Raw genomic sequence first — 20,580 nt, forward strand, 5'->3', positions numbered from 1 at the left:
TTTTAACTTTCTCAAAGCAATCAATGTATACCACCTCCTTTAGCTAGTCAACAATCAGTTTCCTGACTCTCGATCCGTAAAGAAATATTAAATACTAACCTATGTATGGCGCATTATGGCCATAGACGCCCATGCGCCTAAAAAATCCCCAAACAAACAAACAATCAAGGTATTATTAGTACGTATTTTAATGTAATGTGTTCCGACAATTTGATTATATGGGTCGAGTTGCAAAAATATATAGGTGTTTGTTTACTATAATTTGATGCACATGAAGTTCTTGTAAAAAAAGAAACTAAAATGATAAAAATGAAAAATACTAGTAAGTACAGTAGAAATGATTTTTATTGCAGTATGTACATACCAAAAGAATATAAGTGAAGTATGTACTGTATTTTTGTGTTGAAAAATAACTGATCAGCTTAGTTTGCACAGTTTTTTCTTCTTTTTATCTGCATACATATCTTTATAACATCGAATGTCATTTTGCAACACCTGCCTTGCTTTCATACCTCGTTTGATGTTTGGATCTAGAAGAACACTTGTGCCATTACATTTCTTCTTTCCACTCATATTTGCGTATAAAGGTGTTACATTTTTAAAAAATAATCTTTAATAAAAATACACAGCAAAAAATATTTGTACAGCTTATGCACTATCAATGACCTCACTGCTCAGAATCTACAGTGTTTACTAATATATGAATGCTAGCAGAGTCCATATGTAATGGGAGTTTCGACAACAGTCAGAATGGCTTTGAATCCATAACGAATTGGCCTACATGCTGGCATTATAATACATACATACCAAATGTATTGGTGCATAACGCAGTTAATTTTTTTTTTTTTTTTTCAATTTATAAACCGCGTTGTTCGAAACCACACTATGCGAGGTATTCCTGTATATTATTTTTCATCAATCCAATAAGAACCAAATTGAATTTTCCAAAATATCCGAACAACTTGGAATTGAAATTATAAAGATTGGTAGTTTTGGGACCAAGATGGGCTGCCTGTAGTTTAAGGTCAACCCTAGCTGTGTGGCTCGCTTATCCAGCGCTACATCACTTTTTATTCAAATAAAAAGTACTTAGGTATGGCTGCCCATCTTGAAAATATATATTTTATAACTGATTTGGCATTGATGATTGATATTTTAAACGAAATTTCTCTTCTTTCAAAATGCACTACAAGCAAGAAATATAGACATAATAAAGGCCGAAAAACTCATAAGATCTATTAAAGCATTTCAAATGCTTGGAAAAGAAAAGGGTCCATACGAAAAAAACAGTTGATGAATTAATTACTTCAGAAACCTTCAAAAATATAAAATTTGTAGAAAATCATCGATTTGTCGAAAACATTTTAAATTCCCAGAATTATGCAATTCCTGAAAGTGTTCAAAGAGCTAAAAATATTGTCAGAACAATTGCTGTAAGTTCAGCAGAAGCAGAAAGGGGTTTTTCAAAGATGAACATAATATGTTCAGAGAAGAGAAGTCGCCTAACTGTTTCTAATATATTAAACACAATGACTATTAGTCTAATCAGCCTACTTCTAAAGGAATGGGATCCTACTCCTACAGTGAACAGATGGTTAAGGATAAATCACCCAGCCGATGATGCTCGGATAAAAGCGAAGTGAGGATGCCAATCAAGAAGCAATATGGAAATATCTTAAATAAGTTTTATTTTTTGTCAGGTCTTATTTAATATTTTTTCATTAATATTTTAAAACTTTCCCATAACATAATCTAGTTTTGTGGCCCCCTTTAATTTTTCTTATTTAAGTATTAACTGCATGAAATAATAAACTACCTTTTGGTATATAGTTTTTTTTATACTTAGAATGGGCATTAGGGCAGCAAACTGGTTGTTAAATTATTTGAATCCCACCACTGAGTATAGGTCAACCTCTATGAATCCTGGTGCCAGGATACTTATTGTTGAGAAATTTTAAAGCAATGAAGATAAAATGCCACATGTATAAACCATGTTTTGCTGCATTTTCCAATGGAATTTCTTCCAATAATATATGTAGTTCCTCCACAAAAACATTGCCTGTAATCATAGCCATTGAGCATAAGTGTCAAGAAAAAATGGACAATCCAGATACTGGGTAATAACATGAGAATTTTCCCATATACACTGGTGATTACTGTGAAAATTTGTAATTACATCTCTTGTGAACTGTGGTTCATCCATAAAAAGTAGTCAGTGGAGGTTCAATAAACTTCTGCATAGGCTACTGAAAAAAAAACAATTGCGGATCAGAACATCTCCAGAGAGCCACTCACTACATAATATGGGTAGAATTGCTGCTACATTTCTCATGCTCCTTTGAGGGTCCTCCTTAACCATGTTCAGGCAGTCCTGGTTATTCTTCAATCAGCAATAAAAGGCAAAAAGAATCTTGTCTCTTGAATACACCAATGAATGGCTGCAAAAGTGATGGTGGCTGGACATTGTCATTTCGGAAAAGATTCTCTGTAGAGACACTGAACCCCTTGCTGCTTTTCTAATTCATAATCCATAAATGATATGAATGGCTCCAATCCCAGAATTAAGAGTGACAATTACTCATGGTATAGCAAGAATACCAATTCACTTTCAAGTAACTAATACAACTGACAACTCACTTTTAAGAGGAGTCACTCACTCACTCAGGAGTAGATGCATTCTTCCAAAATTTTCGTGCACATACAGTGACATTAGATATGCAAATTATTCAAATTGACATATGTTACTGGGAGACACTTCACTATGAAAAAAGAAAGGCTGACTCAGAAGGGCAGCATTTCTGGACTTATGTTCATGGAGAACCTTTTTTTTCATCCCTATACTCAGTAAAACATGTTCAAAGTTTGAGATCTTTCAAAAACACTGTATGCTTTAGTATGGAAGAAACAGAATGAGAGCAGAAACAAGAAATATCCAGAATGGTGTAAACACTTTAAAAATTACAGAAATGAAAATTGGCAGTTATCATTGCAGGACAAAGGCAGATGGACTTCAAAAATCCATCTGCCTTTGTCCCAAGAATCCTTGGGACAAAGTGCCCTATGAATCATACAAAAGCTATCAATTCAAGAGTCCATTTCTTTCCAAACCTTTACCAGTAGGTCTCTTCTCATGGTATGCACTGCCTCAATCCTACATTTCAGCTCAGCAGCCAATTGGCAATAATGGCATGAACATGGCATTTTTGGAATAACCCTACAAAAAAATTATATAGTGTTAAGGGTGGAGATCTTGGCAGTTGGGAGTACCATGCTAATGATCAAAAATCAGTTTATTGCAAATTGCTCCACTGAGGATGACTCTAAAGTTATAGGGTGTCCTGTGCTTTATCAAAATACAAATAATTAAAATTTATGCACAAATAAATATGTAAATTGGAGGATACCTTGAATAGGTGTAAACATTTCTGGTACCTCATTTGAGGTTGTGTACTATTAAGATATTCTAAGACATACAGATAAGATTGAGGAGATGTCCCATCTTGATGAAATTAAAGCAAGCCGAGAAATGTTTCTCAACATTTCCAGGTAAATGTTCTTTGTGATAGTCTTTTCCGTTTAAAAAAAACTCATGAACTTTGTGATGTGGAACATACAAAAGTTTGAGGAATATTATTTATGCTGGTTGAATTGGCCAGGTTTTCAGTTCCCCACATCCAAATGAGTCAGTTGGCTTTTCCACTCAAATGAAAAATGGTTTAAACACTGAAAATAAGTTGGGCAAGCATGTCACCTTTGCCATTTTGTTTGAAATCATGTACAGATCAATGCTGAAAAAAAGTCGCGAGTTAGGGTTCAATTTTAAAGTGTTTACAATCCTGCCCAGACACGATAGGAGGGAGCATATGATGAGAGCCTTGTCAATCACTTCAGCCCTGCAGAGATTGTGCAGGGCTCGTGGAGTAGAATTTTTCTCAGCGTCGTCTGTGGTTGTTAACAGGAGAGATTGCTTCTACAGGGATGGGATACACTTAAGTAGAAAGGGTGCAAGAGCTGCTGGGAGTCATCATGGAACAAATATATGAGCTGTGTTAGGGTAACTAAGGGTAAAAACGGGTGCATGTACACCAATGCTAGGAGTAAATAAATTTGTTTAATTTGAAGTGCTGCTTAAGACATCGAAGGCAGATGTTGGGATATCAGAGTTTTTTTTTTGTTGTTGTTTTGGTTTTTAGGATCATTAGCAACTAAGGCCATATTGCTCCGGGATATGCGATGGTCATTCCCTGACCTTTCTGCATTCTCCTTATTTGGTGGTGACGGGCTTGAACCCCAGTCTAATCAAGAAGCGTGTGCTACGCACTGCTGCTCCTTCCCACCTGGCTACGGAGGCACCGGGATATCAGAGACGTGGTGCCACTCAGATATAAGAGATGCAGAATTGGAATTTTGGGAGTACAATGTGTATGGAAAGGATAGGAAGGGAGGAGGGGTTATGCTATTAGTTAATAAACAAAATACCAAGGAAGTGCATCCAGTTGACAGATGGACAGTGCAATGTTGAGTCAGTTTGGTGTGACATAAGCACTGTGAAAGCAAAAATGAGGGTAGAAGTTTGTTATAGGCCTATTGGCTACAGTGAACAATTATAGAGTGGGCCAGTAAATCAGAGTGTCTTATAATGAAGGATTTTAACTTTCCAGTTATAGACTGGAATTTATGAGATGGTCACTCACACGCTAGCAAGGCTTTTGTAGATTTATCGGATAATTGTTTTCTACAGCAGCATGTTAGACAGGCAACAAGAGGAATAACACTCGATCTGATTATCAGCAGTGATTAATCATGCATTAAGAATTTACAGTTAAAAGAACCACTAGGTGGCAGATCACAGTGTACTGATGTGGTATGTACTTAAAGATGTAACTACCATGAGGGGTAAAGGGAAGGGTTTTTTGTTTTGTAAAGGCGACTACAGTGGTGTCAGATTTTTTTTTTAGGTTCCATACAGTGGGACCAACTGATGATGTTACCAACAGCAGATTCTAAATGGGAAGCATTCAAGGAAGTAATTTTGGAAGCTACTAGGCTTTTTGTTCCAACTAAGAAATACTACTCTAGGTTTAGGCCCAAATGGATGTCAGTTGTTGTTATTTGGTTTTTAAGAGCATTAGCAACTAAGGCCATATTGCTCCAGGGATATGCGGTGGTCATTCCCTGACCTTTCTGCATCCTTCGTATTTGGTGGTCACGGGCTCGAACCCCTGTCTAATCAAGAAGCGTATGCTATGCACTGCTGCTCCTGCCCACCTACATCTGACATCCATTGGGCGCCTGCCTACGGCAGCACCCAATGTATGTCAGATGAACTAATGAGACTCGTGGCAGAGAAGAAAAATGCATGGGATGCACAAATTGTCAGGCAACACAGAAGCCTATGGTAGATACAAGGAAGTCTGTAATCAAGTTACAAAGGAGTTTAGGCAAGTGAAGGCAGATTATGAAAAGTCTTTGGGAAAGGATGCAAAGAAAAACACTAAGACTTCTTTACTTATACAAATTCTAAAAGGAAGGGAATGAATCAGATTGGTCCACTTCATATGAATCGTTCAACCATAGATGATCATTCTCAGATAGCTGCAAAACTAAATGAGTATTTTGCATCTATGTTCACATATGAGGAGTTATTCAAGGAGGAGAGGACCAAATGTTTATCAAACTGACGGGGAGTTAAATGATTTTGTAATAACTGAGAGCAAGTGGAAAACAAATTGTTGAAGTTAAACATAAGAAAGGCACCTGGGGTAGATGGAATCTATCCAATTATATTAAAGGAGGTGGCAAAGAAAGTAAGCAAACCCTTAGCCATAATTATGAGAGCATCCTTGGACGCAGGGGAAGTTTGCATGGATGAGATGTGCAAATGTATCTCCAATTCACAAAGGGGAAATCAAAGGGTGACACCAGTAATTACATGCCTGTTAGTTCTGTTCCAAGGGAAAATAATGGAGTCACTGGTTAAAGAAGCATTGCAGGATCATCTAGGCAAGACAGCAGTAATAATTCAGACAGCATGGGTTTGTCAAGGGGAAGTCTTGTCTGAACAATTTGATTGGTTACTATGTGGTCACAAAGGAACTGGATGCAAAAAAATAATTTTGATATCATATACAGTCAATTCTGGTTATTTGGGACTAGTGCATTTTGGCCTGATTAAGCGGCTGCCCCAATTATCTGAAGTTTCACAAAAAAAAGTTAAAATTACAATGAACCCCCGCTTTACAATCGGTTCACTGTACAATTGAATCACATTACGATGGAGTCACCATAGTAAAGTTCCGTTCACTATACGATGTGTAGTAAGTACCAGTCATTGTGATCACATTTGTGAACTGAATTTTAATTCTATTAAACAGCGATTCTAATTAGCGAAAATATTAGGAATATTATCCAGAGGCTATAAAAGTAAAGAAATATTAAGCACAAATTTACCCTTTATTAACTTAACAATTAAAAAATTAAATGATGCGTGAAAATCGGAATAATTAATACGTACTGTAATATGTACATACTAACCAGCTGATATTTCTGTTCAGGATATTTGTGGGTGGGGGTTAAAATTTAAAACAGTAAAAAGATAAGCAATCAATAACAAAGAACACAGCACACACAAATTTCAAGTAACACGATATGCGCAAGCGAGAACGGACTAGAAGTGTAAACACATTTCACCATAATAACCCACAGAATTCCAGCCTTCCGTATTATCACAAATTCGATAAGATAAAGTTTACTATCTGTTTATGATAGACTGCACTAACAGAAAAGCCCAATAAACAGGTGACTGCTAATTGTTTTTGTTTTATGGTTGTGACCTGCAGAAATCCAACCGAACCATGTGGTACGGTCGGAGACAATTGCAGGGTAATCTCCAGTGCTGCGATCTCCTGCCCTGATTAAACGGCATGTTGTCCCAATTAAGCAAAGTAAACCCTGGCTATTTTCTCGATTGTGTTCTGTTTTTTTAAGATTTTCCCCAAATAAACGTCTGCCCCGATTAACCGGTGCCCCAAATAACCAGAATCCACTGTACTTGGATTCCGGAAAAGCTTTTAATACTGTTACACATGGAAGACTACCATACAAATTACCATACAAATTGGAGCAGTATGGCATTAAGGGCAAGTTGCTACAATGGATAAAAGGATGGTTGAGTGGGAGAAGACAGAGTGGTAATCAATGGCTACAGCTCTACATGGCCTAATGTTATTAGTGGTGTCCCTCAGGGTCCGTTGTTGATCCCATTGTTGTTTTGTATATTTATCAATGATATTGATTAAGGTATATCAAGTTTAATGTTAAAGTTTGCAGATGATAAAAAGGTTTGCAGGGTTGTTAATAACAGTAATGACAGTATGCAGATATCATCTTTTAAGGGCACAAAAGGTGATATAGTTGTACACGTTGGCACTAATGATATTAAGAGTAGGAGACCGGCGGAATTACTTAACAAGTACAGGTCACTGATGAAAAAAGCCGTGAATTAGGGTTGAATTTGAAAGTGTCTGCAATTCTGTCCAGACACGATAGGAGGGAGTATATGATGAGAGCCCTGTCGATCAATTCGGCCCTGGAAAGATTGTGCAGGGCTCAAGGGGTAGAATTTTTTCAGCCTGGTCTGTACTTGTTAACAGGAGAGACTGCTTCTACAGGGACGGGATATGCTTAAATAGAAAGGGTGCAAGAATGTTTGCTGATGCTATTGAGGCAGTGTTAGGTGGGTCGGAAAACTGCTAGATTGGGGGGATACAAGGACTAATAGATTAACAGTAGCCACTGGCAGAGGAGAAAGTGATTCTTACACTGCTTCTATTGGAATGAGCAGCAGCCTGGAAAATAAGATATAGGATATTTCAGAGACTGCTGGGAATCATGGGGGTACAAGTAAACACATGGGTTGTGTTAGGGTGGCTAAGAGGAAGAGCAGGTGCATGTATACTTGCGTGTACACCAATGCTAGGAATTTAGTAAATAAATTTGATGAATTTGAGGTATTGCTCAAAACATCAAAGGCATATATTGTTGGGATTTCAGAGACGTGGTGTCACACATATATAAGGAATGCAGAACTGGAATTTGGGGAGTACAATGTCTACAGAAAGGATAGGAAGGGAGGAGGGGTTATGCTATTAGTTAAGAAACACATAAAATCCAAGGAAGTGAAGCCAGTCGACATCGCTGGACAGTGCAGTGTTGAGTCAGTTTGGTGTGACATAAGCATTGGGAGATCAAAATTGAGAGTAGGAGTGTGCTATAGGCCTAATGACTGATGAGTATAATAAGAAACTGTACAGAGAAATAGAGTGGGCCAGTAAATCAGAGAGTCTTATAATGGGGGATTTTAATTTCCCAGATATTGACTGGAATTTGGAGGCTGGTCACTCACACACTAGCAAGGCTTTTGTGGATTTATTGGATGATTGTTTTCTACATCAGCATGTTGGGGAGGCAACTAGAGGGAGTAATACTCTTGATTTGATTATCAGTAGTGATTCTTCATGCATTAAGAATCTGCAGATAAATGAACCACTAGGTGGCAGTGATCAGTGTTCTGAAGTGGAATTTGCTCAAAGAGGTAACTACCATTAGGGGTAAAGGGAAGGGGTATTGCTTTCGTAAAGGTGACTACGATGGACTGAGACAGTATTTAAATTCTATACAGTGGGATCAACTGATGATGTTACCAACAGCAAATTCAAAATGGGAAGCATTCAAAGAACTTATCTTGGAAGCTACTAGGCTTTGCATACCAACTAAGAAATATTGTTCAAGGTTTATGCTTAAATGGATTTCAGATGAACTATTCAGGCATATGGCAGAGAAGAAAAATGCATAGGATACATACAAATTAACACGTGACACAGAAGCCTATGATAGATACAAGTTGATCTGTAACCTAGTTACAAAGGAGGTTAGGCAGATTACGAGAAATCCTTGGCAAGGGATGCGAAGAAAAACAGCAAAGAGTTCTTTACTTATGTAAACTCTAGAAGGATGGGGATGAATCAGATTGGTCCACTTGATATCGATGGGTGAACTGTTGATGATCCTGCTCAGGTAGCTAACAAACTAAATGAATATTTTGCATCGACATTCACACATGAGGAGCTATTCAGCGAGGGGAATGCCAGAGGTGTATTCAACTCTGGCAGTAAGCTAGAGAATCTTGTAATAACTGAGAGTAAAGTGGAGGAGAAATTGTTGAAGGTAAACACAAGAAAGGCACCTGGGGTGGATGGGATCTATCCAGTTATATTAAAGGAGGCAGCAAAGGAAGTAAGCAAACCCTTAGCCATAATTATGAGAGCTTCCTTGGACTCAGGGGAGGTACCCATGGACTGCAGATGTGCAAATGTGACCCCAATTCACAAAGGAGGATCAAAGGCTGACACAAGTAATTATAGACCTGTGAGTTTAACTTCTGTTCCCGGAAAATTAATGGAGGCACTGGTTAAAGAAGCACTGCAGGTTCATCTAGACAAGACTTCAGTTATAGCTCGGACACAGCATGGTTTTGTTAAGGGGAAGTCTTGCCTGACCAATTTGATTGGATACTATGATGCAGTCACAAAAGAACTGGATGCAGGGAATAGCATTGATATTATATACTTGGATCTTAGAAAGGCTTCTGATACTGTTGCACATGGAAGACTGCTGCACAAATTGGAGCAGTGTGGCATAGGAGGCAAATTGCTGCTATGGATAAAGGGTGGTTGAGGGGGAGAAGACAGAGTGGTAATCAATGGACACTGCTCATCGTGGACTAATGTTATTAGTCAAGCTCCTCAGGGTTCAGTATTGGGTCCTTTATTGTTTTCTGTATTTATAAATGATATTGATGATGTTATATCAAGCTTAATGTCCAAGTTTGCAGACGATACGAAGGTTGGCAGGGTTGTCAAGGACACTACTGACACTATGCTGCTGCAACAGGATTTGGAAAGGTTGAGCAGATTAGCTGAGAGGTGGAAAATGAAGTTTAACGTTGACAAATGTAAAGTACTACATATGGGAAACAGCAACCCCAGAGTCAACGTATCAACTCTGTGGTACTACACTGACAGTGGTAGAAAATGAATGGGACCTGGGGGTGGTTGTGCAGGCAGATATGATGTTCTCTGAGCAGTGCAGACGGGCTGCAAGAGTAGCTCATGGAGTATTGTCAATGATATACAGGAATTTTTCTAGCAGTGATAAGGAGGTGATTATTCCCTTGTATAAGGCAATGGTCAGGCCATACCTAGAGTACTGTATACAGGTCTGGAGGCCTCATTTCAAGAAGGATGTAGAGCTGCTGGAACGAGTACAGAGAAGGGCAACAAGATTAGTGAATGGAACAAAGGGGTTATCTTACGAAGAAAGGCTTAAGTTTTGCGAATTACAGTGTCTGGAGACTAGGCACCAGCGAGGTGATCTGATAGAGGTGTACAAAGCCTTGAATGCTCAATGCTGATGGGATTCTTCCTCTTGCTCAGAATAATCACCTGAGAGGGCATAAATTCAAATTGAGGAAAGACAGATGTAGGATAGATGTGCGGAAATTTGCCTTTAGCCAGCAGGTGGTTGGTAGGTGGAACAGACTTCCATCCCTTGTCGTGGAAGTTGATAGCCTAAATAAATTTAAGGCTCAGCTGGACAGGTCGAACGAACAGAGGGGTGAAGTGGAAGTGGTTATTTTTTATTTATTTATTTTACTTTTTTTTTTTTTTTTGGCTGATGATGCATAAGCTTGCTTTCTTGCATCAAATGCCTCTACTAATGCTAATGCAAGAGGATCTGGAAAAGTTGGGTAGATGGGCTGAGAAGTGGCAACTGAAGTTTAACATTGACAAATATAAAGTACCGGATATGGGTAGAAGTAACCCCAAAGAAATATACCAACTATGTGGTGTTACACTCAGGGTAGTAGAGAATAAAAGAGACCTGGGAGTAATTGTGCGGTCAGATGAAGTTTTCTGAGTTGTGCAGACAGGCGGCCAGAGTTGGTCAAGGGGGTCTTGTCAGGAATTTTGCAAGCAGGGACGAGGAGATGGTTATCCCCTTGTATAAGACAACTGTCAGGCTATACCTTGAGTAATGCATACAGGTCTGGAAGCCTCATTTTAGGAAGGATGTTGAGTTGCTAGAACGAGTACATAGAAAGGCAACAACATTGGTGAGGGGAACGAAGGGATGGTCTTACCAAGAAAGGCTTAAGTGCTGAAAATTGCAGTGTCTGGAGACTAGGCACTTGTGAGGTGATTTGATTCAGCTGTATTAGGCCTTGAATGGGTTGAGCAGGCTCAATTCTGATGGGATTCTCAATTCTTCCTCAGATTACAAACCTGAGGGGGCATAATTCAAAATGAGGAAAAACAGTTGTAGAATATTCATAGTGACTGCAACGATACTACACCAACCGTTATAAACTTTTATTGAAATAAAATAAAATAAATTAAAATTGTTAATAATAATAAGATAAAAAAAGTAAAATGAATAGTATAATTAAGCCGGATAAAATAAGATACACTGTCTGTACAATAAAACAAAAATAAAATATATACAATGAAATAAAACACTGAAGCTTTCAGAGGCATCCGCCTCTTTTATCAATAGTAAAGCTTAACATACAGTACATCCTTAAATATCAGCAGGCTCATGGTTCACAGCATGTGTTTCCACAGGAACGAGCAGTACTCCATATGTGCACTGGACCTGGAAATGACTCAGGAGCATGCCAGGCGGAACCATTCATCCCGTCCAACAACCACAGCTTCGAAGAGAGGATGAATGCAGACTCCCCCGTCTCTATTAATATTGTTACGTTAAAGGAGCAGGCTGTCAAGCCACTAGCGGTCCCAAAATCTGTGTGACCAGTTGACGATAACAGCTTCGTCTGGAGAGATTTGATGGTTCTCCTCCCAAAAATGCTCTGCCACAGCAGACCTCCCATAATCAGTGGTCTTTATTGCACTGATATGCTCACCAATACAGTCTTTAAACTGATGCTTTGTTTCATCAACATAACATTCCCGCAGACCAGGCATTTTATCCCATTTATGACCCCACCTACACATTCCTTAGGATATGGGGCCTTGACAACTATGTGCAACCTCTGCCTTGGTAGCTGCACACAGCATGTCTGGCAATCGTGCAACACCCGAGATATATGCTCAGTTAAGCCCAGATAGGGAATATATGCGGTGGCAATGGGTGTAAATGGCTCTCTACGTCTCGAATCCGATTCTCAGATACATTTTTCTATGACCCTCTGGGGATAGCCACATTTCCTGAGACCCGCTGTTGCACGTTTAATTTCTTCTTTTCTATCCTCCGAGGTGCTACAATGGGACCCAGCCCTATCCAGTAATGCCCTAACAATGCCATTCTTGTGATGGTTGGCTTGTTGTAATATTGTAATGTGTGTATTGCCCCTGCAAATGGGTTTCCTATATACATTGGTTTTTATTCTAGTACCAACACATTGAGGAGAGGGAGGATACCCTCTACTTCCACCTCCAAGGCGAACTGAATAAACGAGGAAAAGCTATTGAGCAAACCAAGCATCTCACCCTCTGAATAACTGTGAACGTATCATTTCCATGGGGAGAACACACCCATCAAAAATCTTGTACTCAAGCTCCTCCATAGCTAAATTTGCTAGAATAGCACTGATAGGAGAGCCCATCGCTGCACTGTGAACCTGCTTACACTGTGGTTTGAAATACCATGGTGGTACTGGAGAGACAGCTCCACCCCACTACAAATATCCTCCACACTTAATGGAGTTCTATCCCTTAGGGTATTGTCTTTCTTTAATGCCACACGTGCACATTTCACCCCATGGTCAATAGGAATACATGTAAACAAGGATACAACATCAAATGACCCCATGGTCTCACCCTCTTCTACAGGGTGTCTCAAAAATATTGGTACAAATGTTTAGGGGAGGTAGGTAACATCGCATCGAATGTGAATCGCATAGGAACCCATAACTGGAAATGTCACCGTAAGGCGGTTGACGGTGCTGTTCGTCAGTTTGTGAGAGGGAAAATTTCTGGTTTACTCATTCAAGCAGTAGTTGCCGCACGAAGAGCATGCATCGATATACGAACTGCTGGCAGACATGCACCTAGTGTATGGATTAGCAGAGGGCAATGGATGTGCCGCTCAACGAATTTATGGAGAACGCTTCCCAGACAGACATGTACCGGACCACCGTTTGTTTGCACGTGTGCATCAAAATTTATGCGATTATGGGTCATTTTGAGGTAACAGGAGTAGTGGGGGAAACCACGTTCGATGCAAACTCCCGCCATGGAAGAAAGTGTGTTGAATTCCGTCCAGAATAATCCTACTACCAGCACACGTGCTGTTGCCTCTGCCTTAGGAGTGTCTCATTGCAGTGTACAGCATGTCTGGCAAGACGATTCCTTACACCCCTTTCATCTCCAAATGGCTCAGTTACTGCTCCCCCAAAATCATCCTGCACGTGTGGCTCTTGCGCAGTGGTTTCTCCAAGAAAGTGTTCAAGACTTAATTTTCCAGCCTATGTTTTGTTCACCGATGAGGATTATTTCACTCGGGAAGGCTTATTCAATCAGCACAATGCTCATGTGTGGGCTCATGACAACCCACACAGTGTGTGCCCCCATGCAGCACAACATCGCTTCACAATAAATGTGTGGGCAGGTATAGTTGGCCCATACCTGTTACCATTCCACATGAACTCCGCTAAATATCCGATCTTTCTTGAACTAGTTCTATCAGGGTTATTTGAAAATGTTCCAGCAAATGTGAGATGCAACATTTCGTTTCAACATGATGGGGCGCCTGTCCATTATGGAAGGTGTGTTCGTGACCATTTGAACAGGCATTTTGGCGTCGATCGATTGGCCGGAGTGGACCCGTTGCCTGGCCGCCATACTCACCTGATTTATCGAGCCTTGATTTCTTTCTGTGTGGGCCCTCAAATCTGTCGTGTATGAATTGCCTGTGGAGACGGAAATGGATCTCGTGGTGAGACTCGTCTGCGCTGCTGCTACTGTCAAAAGAAACTCAAGGTGTTTTCGACCGTGTCTGCCAATCCATGCTGTGTAGGTGTCACGCATGCATTGCATCTCATGGTGGAACCTTAGAGCATCTGTTGTAACATGAAATGCATCCATCTTGTACTCCATTGTTAATATGACAAATAAATGTTTGCCACTAATTACTGTCTTGTGTTATTTCTGCTTCTTGTGCCTCTGCTACTACTTTCTCGTGACGTTTCTGGGTTCCTATGCAATTCGCATTCCTTTATATGTTACCTACCCCCACCCCCCTAAACGTTTGTACCAATATTTTTGAGACAACCTGTATAACCTGATACTTTACAGCTCATACAAAGTCTCTACTATCCCTGATAGTAAAAATGGAACATCCAACAATAGTAGAGATTAGTCTAGCTAAGAATCTAGACAAAGTGTGTGTAGGGCTGCCTATGAACAACACAATCGGCCTAAGCACAACTCCCACCTTATAAATCTGGCAGACCTAAAACCTAGGCAGTAAGCATCCCATCATATTCAGTGTCCAATAAACATCTTTAGAAATCTCAGCCTTCAACCAACCTTGTAAAGTCTCATTTACCTGCAGTTCCAATCCCAACAATGGATTCCTACGCGTAATCCTGTATGTCATTCAAAAAAGTTCCAAGGCTTTGTTACATGTGTATATGTAATGGGCGGCACCTAGAACGTCTGTTCAACTCAGCCTCGTATCTCTGTAAAAGAACAGTATCACTGCAAATGGGCCAGATATGTGTGTGTGACAGGTTTGTGTGTGTTCTGTTCTGACCTTTTGGCTACCCAGAAGCATCAGTCACCTGGACAGATGATTCTAGGTAGTCGGCCACACCACGGGAAGGTGGGCCAGTCCCATTAAAACACGTATGTCTCAAAAGAGACGCTGATCCACCTAGCGTTGACAGAAGGTGGGCCAGGATCCCCTGTGGGCCCATTCCAGAGGGGGAAAAAAGACACCCATGGTGCAGGTGATGAAAAAAATAAAAGAAAAAATAAATAAAAAGGGGGAGAAATAAAAAAGTAAATAATAATAAGAATAATACAATAGATTTTAATAAAAATAAGTAGACCATAAATTTCAATAAAGCCACATCTAAATAGCAGGAAAAAAAAAATTTGCTGCGTTTGAGGGGAAAAAAAAAAAAAAAACAGCTACACCAGACAACTGGTCTGCCAAATGTTTATTAGTTCATTGTAGCACCTGAGTTTTTCGGCTTTGCAATTGCTGTTTAGATCCAGTTCATTTCAAGGATTTTAGTTAGAATTTTCTTCTTCATCCTGAAGTTTATACCTCAATAGATGACATACAAACCCAGTGGTAATGTTCCTATGATCACTTGAATGGCAGCTGTGGACACTGGCCAGCAATTTCTATGAGTAGACAAAAGCATGCTTCGCTGGATGGGGTTAAGTTTGTCTCTCATTTTGACTAGCTTCACTCTATGAAACCACGCTCCAGCCACATGTCACAATAGGCAAAAAGACCGCTCTGTAGTATTTTTTTTTTTTTTTTTGACAGTTTTTTTTTTAAGAGTCCCCAATCACATCTGGAAAATTTAATGATGGCTGCTAAGAATCTTTTAGACTTAGTCCCTAAGTATATAAGATGGTGAAAGCTCAGCTTGTAATCAATAATCAACCCCAGGACTTTTGTCTGTGTTACGATTGGGAGTTGCTTTCCAGAAATCTTAATTTGTGGTGGGCGTCTGAGATCTAGCTTGGATTTGAAGAACATCATCTTTGTTTTATCCGGATTGATTCGTAGTTTGTTGAGCACTGTCCAGCAGTTAAGATTGGACAGGATACGATTTGTTTTACACTCTAGGTCAAAGCAGGATTTTCCAGGAACAACGATAGTGAGATCATATGCGAAAGCCAATATTTTACATTCATCCAAGGGTTTTGTGAGCCAGCTGTGGAGGACCATATTCCAGACAAGGGGCCCAGGACAGAACCTTGTGGGCACCCTCAAGAGGTCAGTCTGGTTACTTGCAGGTAGTTGGATTTGACTATGATCTCACACTCTGAAATAATTCCGAAAGAGCTGATATAGCTGGAGGGGGCACAGCCTGGCAGAGGCGTGCCAATGGACTGTCCCACCATACAGTGTTAAAGGTGCCCTCGAAATCAAAGATAGCCAGTTCATATTTGGATGTAGAATTTTCTATGTGGAGGATCAGGTCGAACAGAGCCTCAGAAGAGCGCCCTGGCATAAAGCCTTACTGTGCTGGGGAGAAGAGGTTTTGTTCACAGAGCAACTGCACGATTCTTAGTGCCACGAGTCTTTCCAGTATTTTTCCGAGATATGCCAGGAGGGCAATAGGTCTGAAGGAGCAGGGATCATCAGGAGGTTTACCAGGTTTCCTGATGAGTCGGAGGAGAGCTACTTTCCAAATTTTGGTAAATACTCCGTCTTGCAGACATTTATTGTAGTACAGTAATTGTAGGTATAGCGGTCTAAGCTTGAAGAAGCGCAGAATAAAAACATATTCTATTAGGTCCATTCCAGGGCACTTTTTAGGATTGATTCTATTACTCATTGCTGACAGTTCATCAATGTAAAGGGGTTGGTACTTGCCTTATTGTCATAGGTTTTGTGGCCATTCTTATAGATGAATGCTCTGGTAAATCCACTGCAGAATCATCCTCCGGAAACAATTTGTCTAGTATTTGATTAATTGTGTCATCCAGTTCGAGGTCTCTGCAGTTTCGGTTGTAACTGTACCAAAGATATCAGGCATGTATGTTTTCTCCCTTGATATCTTATGAAGAAGGCCCCATGTATTGGAATTCAGCGAGTCATTAACAAATGTAGTCCAGTTTGCTCTCTTCTTGGCGGCAATGGCTTTTGTGTATTCATTCTTTTTGGCAATGTAGCTACTGTGTAATCTTGCCACTTCAGAGGGGGACCAGTTGCGATGGCAATACCATTGCGCATCGTTGCTAGCTCATTACACCACCATGAGCTAACAGTGGGACGGATGAACTTTTTTTCTTGCCGACTTATACGAAGCCTTCATTAATGCTTGCTGAAGTATGTCGACCAATTCATTAGCAGCAGATGAGTTAAAGTAGTTAGGATTGCGTAAGGGGAAAATCCCTGGTAATCGAGTCATCAAACGTCTGCCAATTGACATCCTTGATTGAGAACCTCACAATGGTGAGCTGTCTAGGGGGCCCTTGGGGGGAGTGGCTGCATGTGTTGCCATGTAGAAGGTAATCACTCTATGGTCACTAAGCGTCCAGTCTGGGATTGTCTTCCAGTCAGAGGTCCGGGTACAGAGGTCATTACTGTGACATCGATATTGTGATTTTAAATGTTTCTCACTAATCACGTATTAAAATAAGACACGGAAACTGGAATTTTAAAAACTGTGTGTTTACTACATATATTTACAATTAAAATAACTTTACAACTAAAAAGGATAATATATATACACATACATACACATCGAATGAAATACCGGGTTAAGAGCGATAAAACCGACTGTAGCTTTCGAAGGCTCCTGCCTTCTTCTTCAGCGGTAGCTTTCTTGTACTGCGGTGCATCTTAAGTACCAGTAGGTTTACAGTCGAAAATCACGTGTTTCATCGCCACGTGTTCTATTCTCCTATGTACTGGGACCGGAAGCGGCTTGGGAGCGCGCCATATTAAATCGTTCATCCCTTCTGAGGACCGTAGCCTCAAAGAGGGGATGAATCCGCAAACCTTTGTCTCTATTGATGTTCTGTGTCCAACTAATCCGCAAACTCTCGAGCCACTTGCGGTCCCGGAACCTATGCGCCCGATCAGTGATGACAGCTTCATCCGGAGAGATCTGGTGTTGTTTCTCCCAAAAATGCTCAGCCACGGCGGACAGCATAATCTGCATTCCTTATTGCTTAGTGTGCTCCCCCAGCCATTCTTTGAGATGGCGCTTTGTTTCCCCTACATAACATTCCCCACAATCCGGGCATTTAATACTATAAACGACCCCACTAACATTTTCTTTTTGAATGGGGTCTTTCTCAGTTTAGCCCGGATAGTAAAGACCCCATTCAAAAAAAAAAAAAAAAAAAAAAAAGAAAGAAAGAAAAATAAATAAAAAGAGAATGCTAGTGGGGTTATTAATAGTATTAAATGCCCGGATTGTGGGGAATGTTATGTAGGGGAAACAAAGCACCTTCTCAAAGAACGACTGGGAGAGCACACTAAAGCAATAAGGAATGCATTATGCTAAGTCCGCCTTGGCCGAGCATTTTTGGGAGAAACAACACCAGATCTCCCCGGATGAAGATATCATCACTGATCGGGCGCATAGGTTGGGACCGCAAGTGGCTCGAGAGTTTGCAGATCAGTTCAATAGAGACAAAGGTTTACGGATTCATCCCCTCTTTGAGGCTACGGTCCTCAGAAGGGATGAACGATTTCATATGGCGCGCTCCCGAGCCGCTTCCGGTCCCAGTACACAGAATAGAACACGTGGCGATGAAACATGTGATTTTCGACTGCAAACCTACTGGTACTTAAGATGCACCGCAGTACAAGAAAGCTACCGCTGAAGAAGAAGGCAGGAGCCTTCGAAAGCTACGGTCGGTTTTATCGCTCTTAACCCGGTATTTTATTCGATGTATATATATATTTTTATGCTTTTTAGTTGTAAAGTTATTTTAATTGTAAATATATGTAGTAAACACACAGTTTTTAAAATTCCAGTTTCCGTGTCTTATTTTAATAAGTGGTTGGTGAGAAACATTTAAAATCACAATATGAATTTACCCAACCCCAGAGGCCTGTTTGAAGAACTATTTAGATGTTATGGCCCTTCAACAGTGCGGTGCATCAGAGTATTTCAGAAACATGGTGATAAAGAGGTTAAACACGAGCAGCATTTGAGGTTCGCCCATCGATGTAAGACACACAATCTTATACCCCGAGGCTTTCAAGTAAAACTTCCATTTGAAGATGAACGATTATTTAACGTTACTAAGTGGTATCAAAAGAAGATCTTAAATATGTGGATTTGAGAAACTACATAGGAATGTGACAAAAAACAGTGTTTTAGTAAGATAAGTGAGAGAGTCACTTCAGTACATTTGTCACTGGTGATTAGTACGGTGTCAACAAAAACAAGACAAACTTCTGACATCTATAGACAGAGGCATATGGTGAAGTTTTATAGACTCAGAAAGCAAATCAGGTGAAGAAGCAATAGTGATACTGCTAATAATTTTATAGTGAACATGAGCAGCAAACAACTAACCAAAGAACAGATGGAGGTTTTAAATGTAGGACCAAAATTAGCTATGATTCCGCCTAAAATACCCATTGCAAAAATAGCGATGGGTGTGGAAAGGGCGATTAATAAGTTGCCCGAAGATAGGACAAATGAAATTCGAGTTAAAACAGCAGCCATTCTAAGTCAAGCCAAGAGAGCCCCCGCTAATCTTAGTGTGAAACAGAAATTAGCACTTAGGAGCCTCAAACAAGATGACAGTATTGTGGTTTTACCAGCGGACAAAGGTAGGCTAATGGTGGTCCTGGATAAAGAAGCATATTTAAGTAAAGCGTTAGATCTATTGAATGATCAAATAACTTATAAGGTCATTCAAAAAAAGTCCATTGATGAATTTGGAACGTCAGGTAAATAGAATGGTTCAGAGTTGGCTGAAGTCCAACAAAATTTCCAAAGAGCAGTATCGGACATTACACGCTACAGGGAGCCAGATACCGAGATTTTATGGCTTACCAAAAATACACAAAGTGGGTGTACCACTTAGACCTATAGTTTCATTCATTAGCAGTCCCACATATGCCTTGTCTGGTTTCCTGGCCAAAATACTGTCTCCATTAGTAGGAACTTCCGAATTCAGCGTCAAAGATAGTAAAGATTTTGTGCGCTTCATAAGAAGTCAGCACATAGAAGAAAATGAAACTATGATATCTTTCGATGTGACATCGCTTTTTACATGTATTCCTATCGACAATGGGGTACTTTGTGCACACATGGCCTTACAGAATGATACCACCTTGAGTAGAAGAACGCAATTAAATTTACAAGATATTTGTAAAGGTATAGAACTATGCCTCTCAAGCACCACAATGAGTTTTGGTAATATCATGTATAAGCAGGTTAACGGTTCAGCCATGGGCTCCCCCATTAGTGCGATTATTGCTAATCTAGCTATGGAGGAGCTCGAGGCTAGAATATTTAATGGTCGAGATTTCCCTATGCGCCCATGGAAGAGATATGTGGATGATACATTCTCAATTATTTAAAAGGAGAGTGAAAATGAAGTGGTGAATTTTTTAAATGGCTTCTCCCCATTCATACAATTTACCTCGGAGGTAGAGGAAGAAGGAATTTTGCCGTTCCTAGATGTATTGGTCTGTAGAGAAGGCCAACAACTAAAAACTAGTCTATAGGACACCGATGTGTAAAGGCCAATACTCCCACTATAATTCTGCTCAGACCAATCATCATAGAAACAGTGTGGTCAGAGCGTTATAGACAGGGCAAAATCGCACTGTAGTACC

At 40.1% G+C, this 20,580-nt stretch overlaps 2 protein-coding genes across 2 annotated transcripts; both read left to right on the plus strand.

Annotated features, from left to right (window-relative positions):
- Positions 1 to 19,286: 19,286 nt before the first annotated feature.
- Positions 19,287 to 19,694, plus strand: LOC150082926 (uncharacterized). Its single transcript, XM_090378323.1, has one exon. The coding sequence runs from the start codon at positions 19,287 to 19,289 to the stop codon at positions 19,692 to 19,694; it is 408 nt and encodes a 135-aa protein (XP_090234449.1).
- Position 19,695: 1 nt separating this feature from the next.
- LOC150082927 (uncharacterized) lies at positions 19,696 to 20,322 on the plus strand. Its single transcript, XM_090378324.1, has one exon. The coding sequence runs from the start codon at positions 19,696 to 19,698 to the stop codon at positions 20,320 to 20,322; it is 627 nt and encodes a 208-aa protein (XP_090234450.1).
- Positions 20,323 to 20,580: the final 258 nt, after the last annotated feature.

This window comes from Mastigoproctus giganteus, chromosome 7 (genome assembly GCF_048544385.1).
Source record: "Mastigoproctus giganteus isolate SK-2022 chromosome 7, ASM4854438v1, whole genome shotgun sequence".
NCBI lineage: Eukaryota > Metazoa > Arthropoda > Arachnida > Uropygi > Thelyphonidae > Mastigoproctus > Mastigoproctus giganteus.

Excerpts from the sequence above, each read along its gene's own strand:
- LOC150082926 (XM_090378323.1), top strand. The coding sequence starts at position 19,287 with ATGAGCAGCAAACAACTAACCAAAGAACAGATGGAGGTTTTAAATGTA.
- LOC150082927 (XM_090378324.1), top strand. The coding sequence starts at position 19,696 with ATGGTTCAGAGTTGGCTGAAGTCCAACAAAATTTCCAAAGAGCAGTAT.